The sequence below is a fragment of the Ipomoea triloba genome, chromosome 14, assembly GCF_003576645.1.
Source record: "Ipomoea triloba cultivar NCNSP0323 chromosome 14, ASM357664v1".
Classification (NCBI taxonomy): Eukaryota; Viridiplantae; Streptophyta; class Magnoliopsida; order Solanales; family Convolvulaceae; genus Ipomoea; species Ipomoea triloba.
Window position 1 is genome coordinate 5,915,310 of NC_044929.1, and position 9,524 is coordinate 5,924,833.

Sequence of the window (9,524 nt, forward strand, 5' to 3'; positions counted from 1 at the left end):
AAAAAAAAAAAAAAAAAAAAAATTTAAAAAAAAAAAAAAAAAAAAAAAAAACCGCACACACACGCACACACATACACAAATTAAAACACTATATAGTTTCGTAGATTCTGTAAATTTTGTATAACCTCATATGATGTTCTCCAAAATTTGCAGAACCTTAAATGAGGTTTAATGAAGTTAATGCGATTCTACAAATTTTGTTGAACCTCATCATATGAGATTTTTTTAAAAATTTTGCACAAATTTTGTCAAATGCTACCTTTAATACTACAACAATAAAATCAAAATCTATCAAATCCAAATACTGCAACAAATCCATCAAAAGAAAAACTATATATTTATCAAATTAATGCTACCTTTAATTTAGATCTAGAAAAATAAAATCTATTATATACATCAAATTCATCAAACGAAACAAACTTAAATAGATTTAAATGATTACTTTTAGGGCTGGACAAGAACTATTGAATATTTAGGAGAGTTTGTATTGAGTTACGTTCTTGAACTGCCTAAGATGCAATATTCGGCGGAGAAGGGAGATTCGTTGAAAACGTAAATATTGTCGGAGAAATAAAGATTACCGAAGTACGATGGTTATTTTCATACTCTTATTTTATTTTAATTTTTTTTTCTTCTTTTGAATAAGAATGTCACCTCAACCTTAACCATCATATATGGTCAATATGGACACCATATAAGCAAATTAAATGTTGAAAATTTTCTTTTTAGTAACTTGTTAAAAATATAAATTACACTATTTTTACGAGTTTAAGAGTTTAATTGAATTTTTATTATTTGATGGCTAAATTATATTTTTCTAGATAATTGAAAGATACATTTGACCGTTATCCCTTTTCTAAATTCAACAAACTAATAAATGTGGGTCCGCAAACATGCAAAATTGGCTTGGCAAAAAAAAAAGTGCTTACTCAAGTAAGTTTTATGAAAATGATACTTAAGGCGTGATTAAGAAGATGGAGATAAAGACAAGATATATGAGATTACACTTTGAATATAATTTTAAGCAGACGAAGTAGTGAAATGTTTAGTAAGTCAATAATAATTTATTATGGCAATACAAACACCACCTAAGAACATGGAAAAATATGCAACAAAAACAAGAGTACATTTTTCTTTTATTCATTCATCAATCTCTTCATACAAAACAAGAAGCAAAGAAAAAGACAATTTTCTTAAACATAGGAGCTAATTTAAGACATACATGTATAGAACAATCCATGATATCATGCATATGAGGAGATGATGAATACTACATCATGGCTAATTGTTGAATGTTGATGGGATAAGCAAAGACTTTGGATGTTGAACTGAAAGCTTTCTTGGCTAGAAGAATATTTGCAACTTCAGTGGGATGAAATGCATCCCAAAATATATACTTTGACCGATCATCACATGGTTGTTGAAGAGGAAGACAAGTTATTTGGCCATTGTTCTTCCCCACCCCACAACAGCCCTTATCCACCACCTCAAACCCTGTTTCATTTACAATGTTAAATATAAGGGTGCGTTTGGTTCGCACATAGGAATCGGAATCGGAATGGGTATCAAATACTTGGTAATAGTAATGGGTTTTGGTGAAAGTATTTAGCATGTTTGGTAGTTGGGTGGAATGAAAATGGTTATTAATAGTTGGGGAAGAAATGAGGAAGGGAAATGAAACTCTTATTTAATAAGGGTATGGGTTTTCTCATTAATAGGGTATTCCAAACCCATAATAGCATTCACAAAACTTATCAACCAAACACAAGCAATCACTTTCATACCTATTCTCTGTGCCTAAACCCACCAACCAAACACACCCTAAATATATTCATTTCAAGATAATAATGGTTACAATAATTAGATACACATATATGCATATTAATAACTAAATAAGTAGCTTAGATTAGTTTATTTTGACTATATAATGTCCAACTGAATAATGAAACCTCCTTTATTTTTTAACAAACTCTAACTCAAATAAGTGATGGAAAGCTTAAATATATAAGCATAAATATACGAGTATCTAATCTAAAAACATTATGTGTCAATGTAGGTTATATTACTGGCTCTTTTTTGTGTACTAATAGATGTATATATTATATTTTAAATAGTGTACACTTCATTGTTATTGGACTAAATTGTCTTTACCACAATTTTGGTAGACGAAACCACCATTACACAATTATAACTATGTTACAATTAAACCCATAAACATGTTATTTTGAAACATTTAAGTCCAGAAACTGATTGATAACCTATAGTTACAGGTTACCTAGGATTCCGACGACCTTTCCTACACTTTCCAACAATAATCACAGCGACCGGGCAGTCGCCAGTAGCGTTTAAAAGAGGCGACCAACTGGTCTAGCTTCTCCTTTTGCCTGAGAAGGCGACCAACTTGGTCACCTTCTCTAGTCACCAGAGAAGGTGACCAAACCGGTCGCCTTCTCCAACAAAGGATAAGGCCAGGCGACCAGTTGATCTGCCTTCTCCTTTGCCGGAGAAGGCGACAAGTTTGGTCAAAACCTAATTATTGGTGTAGTGCAATCATTTCATATCGAGGTAATTAAATCTTACCATATCTTCTTGCATTGGCAACAAGATCTTTGGAGCTTGCAAATGAATCTAAGTAAACAAACTTGGATCCAGGCAGCTGCCCCTTGTTGAACTGATCCACAAGCCTCTTGAGCCCAGTGTTGAAAATGGTTATGGCATTGTTGATTTCTTCATTGCATTTGCTGTCATTGCCATTATACCTCGCTAGCTCATATGGTATGCATCCAATCTGCCCAACCGATGTCACAACTATCTTTCGAGCTCCCAATCCATGCAAGTTCTACACCACTCATACCAAATTAAATCATTTCTTTAATTTTTGCATTAAATATGTTACAAAATAAGCATATCTTGTTATGAAACTTCTCCCAAACTTGATTAGAAATTTGATTGGAAAAGTCATTTTTGAACTTTGAGATTATCAACGGTATCCTACCCGAAAATCAAAATTTATCAATTGAGCAATAAATGACACCACAGAACTAAGTGAGTGGTTGGTAATAGCAACCGGCCTATTAAGTTTTTCTAACTATGGGTGGTTGGTAATAGTAGCAACAAAGGAATTTTGAAAAATTTCAAAGTGATCAAAGAACTATTTTATAACAAAAAACCCGTAAATTTCCAACCCCTTTCTAATAATTGAAAGTCTCGAGTTTTTCAGTAGTATCTTACCCGAAAACTAAAATTTACCATTTGAGCATGCAATAAATGGCAACATCACACAATTGGAGGGACAACATTTTAAATTGTAAGGATGAATTTGCAAACACAAAAAATTCTATGAGAGAGTGAATAATATATTGAAATAATTGAGAAGGAAGGGTGATAGTAAAAACCGTTAATTGTTGCAAATAGTCCTTGAGAAGGGCAGCAGCATAGGCCTGAGGGGTGAAATCGGAATGAGTTGAATAAAAGTCAGGCATGAAGTAGTTGTTGAGATAGTCATTGCTTCCCATTCCCACATAGAATATGCACTTGCTTAAATAGGCATTCAATGTATAGTTATCTCCTCTAAAAAACCTCCTCAACACCTCCACTGTCCTTGCAAAATTCTCTACTTGTTGGTTCATTGCCATATGATCACCCTACAATAATTTTACAAACATTCAAACTATTTAGCGGTCCTCGATCATAATGTGTACACTCGCTCACACACCAACCAATCTAAAGGATTTATATACACTCGATTTCTGTCCCACTTTAGCCCTGTTTGACAAATGACAGATTCACTATTTTTTGAGGGTTTTGGAAATTTGATTGTTATGTACCAAGCTAAATGAAATTAACATTTTTAGATTGAATATAATAGTGTACCAGGTTGTTTCCGGTTTCATCTCGGATGCCTGCGGCTCCTGAAGCGTAATTAACACCTCGGAGTAATTCCCGACCTCGTACTCTTCCAAAAGGTGGAATGTAGCTATCAAACCCTAGAAGTTGAGCTGCATTCCATTTCAAACATTTATGTAAAACAAAACAAGTCTCCGTAAGAACTAACAGTGCGTTTGGTGCATGTGAATAAGGAAATTAGGAGATAAATGAATTGTAATTCCGTAGAAAAAAAAAAGGTGGAATAAAGTAAGAATTCAAATTTCATTATTTGGTAGGAAAGAATAAAATTGTTGAGAATTGGAAGGGGGGAAGTGAATAAAGATTAAAATACACTTGGTAATAACAACAATATAACAACAACAACTAAATAATAATAATGGCATAGTTGTCATTTGATGTGGAATTCCAATTTCGTGAACTATGGAATTGCAGTTCTGACGGGGGACTAGGAATTGCAATTCCATGATTGGAGGGAATTGCAATTCCCTCCAACCAAATAATGGAATTGTAAATTCCATGGAATTTGGTGGTAATGGAGTTGCAATTTATCCTAACAAATGCTCCATATATAAGAGTGGCACATTTTCATACTAAAAACAATACATTTTAAATTTAAAGACCAGGCCAATAGTCTAAAAACAAAAAAAAAAAAAAAAAAAAGATAGTTGGACCACCAAAACTGTTGTTGCCATTAAGTCAAACTAAAAATTAAATTACTCACATTATAACTTTTATTTACTAAAGTTATAAATATCGTTAAATATAACCAAAGTGACTCTAGATTACCTAGAATGTCCACAAAAGTACGGCCGTTGGTGAACCGGCCAGTCGTGCCGGACGGGAAATCGACGCCGTAGGGCATGTAGTTTGCCCTGGCAAGAGTGAGGATGCCATTGTTGTTACCATTGTCAACCAGTGAGTCCCCAAAGATGAAGAAGCATGGCACTTGTGATGGGTCTCGTTGTTGAGACCAAGCCTTTGCTGTACACCACAACAAGAAAAAGAAATGCACCCACAAACAACAGCACTTCCCCATAACCTATATATAAATTAAAGTAATTTAATAAACAACAAACAGAGAATATTGCACAAATTCTTTGGGAGTTGTAGTCTGATTTATACTGAAAATTTCAGCTGGCAATTTGGCAATTTGGTATAAACAGTTAGGTTTTATGGAGTTCATGTGCCCAATTTGGTAAGCTTCAGTTAGTAGTCCGTGAAAGTGAGATTTAATTTATTGGAAAACTTTCCTTAGCTGTAGATCGAGTTGTGATATGTAGCGGTGACAAGAAGTGCATCTCGTGAATTCTCAAGCCTTTACCAACAACATAACATTCTATTATTTTATAATGTGCCATTTAATTTGGATGGGCAGAAAAGGGGTGTAAAGAATTAAACCAACGGATTCTCATAGATAAATTAATAATTCGTATGCATTTAAGTGTAAATATTTGTCAACTATACTACTATGTAGCTAGTGTGATGGTACCTCTGTTACCATTCTAAAGAGGTGGTTATAGGATCAAACTCTGGTGGTAGGGTCATAATTCTTTACAATATAATGTAGTATATGTTCTAAACTTTCTCAGTCATTTTCAATCCAAAGAATCAATGCCTCCACCATCAGGGGTTCGATCTGTAACCACCCACATATTATTTAGTTATTTAATTTAAATAAATAAATTTATATGTATTTCAGTCTTTTCTTATAATTTAATAGGCAGATGAGAACTAGTGTTTCATGTTAACCAGTAATATCTCCTGATACAGTACACATATTCATAAGTAGAAGTCACAATAGGTTAGAACTAATAGAGTCCTTAACACTCCCTCTTAAGCTGAGGGTATACTCGCAACCTGAAGCTTGTCCCGAAGAAACGAGAATTGTGGGGCTGGAAGAGGTTTCGTAAAGATATCAGCTAGTTGGTCCTATGTGGAAATGAAATTCACTTAAATGTCCCCTGAGGCCACCTTATCTTGAACAAAGTGGTAATCAATCTCAACATGCTTTGTGCGAGCATGAAAAAACATATTAGCACACATGTACGTCGCCCCAAAATTATCACATACACCAAAGCTTAGGCACTTGAACATTACCAACACCAAGCTCAGCAATGAGACCACCCAAGTGACCTCCGCACAAATATCTGCAAGTGCCTTATATTCTGCTTCCGTAGAGGAACGGGCAACCGTTTTCTACTTCTTGTAGACCCACGAGATAAGGTTAGAGCCCAAAAACGTGGCAAACCCACTAGTAGACTTCTGATCAGTACGACAATTGGCCCAGTCAAAGTTTGAGAACACATGTAGAACAATGGTAGATGATTTCCTCATAACCGCAAACCAAAATCCAGAGTATCTTTGACATACCTCAAAACTCTCTTCAATCGCGTCCAATGCAAGACAATCGAAGCATGCATGTGCTGACACAGACGATTTACTGCATAGAAAAGGTCCGGGCGAGTCACAATAAGGTACTACAGAGCCCCAACCAAACTCTGGAAACGCATAAGATTAGCAAATGACTCAGTGGAAACCTCCTCAAAACGAGTAACAAAAACTGGCGTAGCCAACTGTTTACGGTCTAACATGCTAGCCGGTTTTAAATGTTTTTCAATGTTTGCCCTTGCCAATAGTAATATTAAAATTAATTCTACATGCAAATAAACTAATGTAATCAAGTAACCATTCATTAAATATCATCTATTGCACCCTCTAAAACAAATTCATTTCTCCAAAATTCAATTTGTACTTCTATCAAGATTCAAGAAAAGTTGAGTGCTTTTATTATTTACTTAATAATTAAAACTAACTTACAAATAAAATCACAAAATATAGTACTAAAATATCACAAATAAGTAGCTTCACCTAAAATCAATAATTCTCATCTCTGGGCATCCACCATCTGAATCTAACTATAGATCTTCAGAGAGATTAGTGAAAAAGTAATGTTTATTTAAAAAAAAATGTAATCACGTGATCAATCATGAAAAGAGAAAATTATGTCAAAATTAACATTTTTTTAGTTTAGAGACTATTTTTTCTATAATTGTAAATAGAAAATTATAATTTTCTAATCATACATTGATCCTGATTATACTAATTTTAATAGGGATATCAATTAGGCTAATCTACTAAGCTATCGGACTTATCGATTCAAACTAATCGAATAAATTTTTAATCTGAGTTAAAGAAATTTTCTCTAACTCTACAACCTCAAGTCACCAAACTTTTAATAATTTAAAATTAAAGCCCAAAACTTTCAATTTTAACAAATACCAGATTTATATTACTAAATATAAATTCAAAACATCATTTAACCAATCCAAATCTTCAATTTCAAATTCCAACTCAAAAACATAATCTAATACTTATGAACATTTGTATAAAATATATAAATAAAAATTGTTTATATTAATAAATTTGTTTTTATTTAAAATATTACAAAAGAAAAATTCATTTATATTTATAATGTAATAATTATAATAATTTATTATTTTTCATTATTTATTTTCATAAATAATAGTTTATTTTGTAATAAATTTATTAAAATCATATTTTAAAACTTAAATTTAAAAAATCAAGAGTAAAGGAGAGCCCCTATATATTTTCACCGCTTGTGGATTGGGCCATTGACCATTTTCTTTCAAAATGTATATACTCCGTATCTTCTATTAACTTTGGGTCCTTTTGCCAAAATAGGCCCAAAGTATATATTAGAAAGAAGTCAATGAACTATATCTTCTAACAAAAACGCCGTCCGTGGGGATCGAACCCACAACCACGTGGTTAAAAGCCACGCGCTCTACCACTGAGCTAGGACGGCCATCTGATAGTAATTAGCAATTAAACAGTTTTGAAAGTTAGCAATGATTTCATGCTATTTCTTGCCACATTGATTACAGAACTGGAACATAAATTTATGCAATTCTTGCAATAATATTTATTGTTTATGATTGAAATTTTACATTTAAGATTTACATTTGACGCAGGATATGGTTGAATTAAATATATGTTTTTATTAAAAAAAAAAAATTTACGTTTTTAGTGCATTTCATGAATTTTAGAATACTTTTAATCTATTCTTATAAATAACGTAGCGGTATTTATATGTTTTATCACATATTTACATTGTTGGATAAGATTAATATTTTTTTTTGTATTTAGGTGGTCCTAGTTTTACTAGACTAATCATTTCCTTCACTAGACTAATCCTAAGTACACAGGACGTCGTCCTTAAAGACATTGCAGAGATAAATAACGAGTTATGCAGAGGTAAAATTGATTTATTTTTTATTTTTTTTTTGTCAAATAAGTTGGATTAATCATACTTTTTTTTAACTCAACAAGCTAATAAAGTGATACTAGGAGCTCATCAAACTAGAAAATGTGTATACTAGAATAGATTTTGTTGCCAAGACCTTATAGTCTAATGGCACCTGGTTGCACCCCATGTAAAGGGGGTGGGTTTGAGCCTCAACCAATGAAAAGTGCTCAAGTTTCAATTTGAGATTGTTGGATTTTTGTGGTCCCGTCGTTCTTGTAAATAAATGAGGTGTTACCAATTAAAAGTATAAACAGTGCTACTGACGCTGTTACAATGTAGTATCTGTTCATAGCTACTTTCTCAAACCTACTGAAGCACAAAAAGTCAACAGTTGCCTCTACTGAGGCTCAAACCCACTCTCATCATCCACTAGACCACAAGGTCTTTGGCATAAACGCAATATTTAAAACCAATACCGTAAAATATATTGATGGGGATATTGGGTGTGGGCTGGATTTATTGGGCTTGTGATGGTGGGCTGGGTTGAGGTGTCCACGGAGAGGGGGGCCCGGGTCAGTGAGGGTGTCGCCAGCGTGGCCGCCGGCGGGGGCGCTGGCAGTGCCCGGTCACGGCGCGCCCAGCGCACCCGGTGCGCGGCCGGGCCGGGACCTGGTGCCGCCTCGCGCCGGGCAGGCCGTGGTTTGGCGCCACCCCGCTCCGTGCCGGCGGTGTTATAGGGGGGTCAAGCGGGGTGGCGTGCGTGCGTGGGCTACGTGGCAATCGTGCGTGGACCATGTGGCGCAAGGAGCTGGAGTGAGATCTTGAAGCGTACGCATGGGCGAATCTGAGAGGAGGGGAGCCAGTATAAATAGGGGGGTTTAGGTATTCATCAGACACATGAGAAACACGGCAAATACTACGGTCTAGTGGTATTGCTCTTCAACCCCCTGTTGCGGGTTCGATTCTTACTTCTGTAACCGCCTGGGTCCTAATCTGTTCGACCTAGCCTCCCATATCCGGTTTATGGTGGACCCGATCCGTTAAAACCATCATATATGATTTGTATTGATATATTATTTTTCAATATAAAGAAGAAACATGTGTCTTCATTGTCTTGTCGGAGCCATAACATATATGCAAATATGCAATTGAAACCAAACAACAATACTCCAAGAGGGAGCATACACATGTAAAATTAAAGTGGAAAAGGATTGAAACAACATGACGTCTTCATTGTCTTGGCAAATTGACACTTCATAGTAACGGCACCACTAAGTTTAGTACATTTCCATCAATCCAAATATCCAATGAAATTTTAATTTTCAACCTTCCAAAAAAAAAAAAAAAAAAAAAAAAAAAAAAAAAAAAA

General features: G+C 34.5%; 1 protein-coding gene and 1 non-coding gene across 2 annotated transcripts; both read right to left on the bottom strand.

The window, feature by feature from the left end:
- Window positions 1-1,107: 1,107 nt before the first annotated feature.
- Window positions 1,108-4,960, bottom strand: LOC116004922 (GDSL esterase/lipase At1g33811). Its single transcript, XM_031245125.1, has 5 exons — window positions 4,675-4,960; window positions 3,874-3,998; window positions 3,396-3,644; window positions 2,581-2,839; window positions 1,108-1,494 (listed from the first exon to the last, which is right to left on the bottom strand). The coding sequence occupies exons 1-5, from the start codon at window positions 4,922-4,924 to the stop codon at window positions 1,271-1,273; spliced, it is 1,107 nt and encodes a 368-aa protein (XP_031100985.1). The 5' UTR covers window positions 4,925-4,960; the 3' UTR covers window positions 1,108-1,270.
- Window positions 4,961-7,642: 2,682 nt separating this feature from the next.
- On the bottom strand, window positions 7,643-7,714 carry TRNAK-UUU. The gene has a single exon. It is a non-coding gene; the product is annotated as a tRNA-Lys (tRNA).
- Between the last annotated feature and the right edge of the window lie 1,810 nt (window positions 7,715-9,524).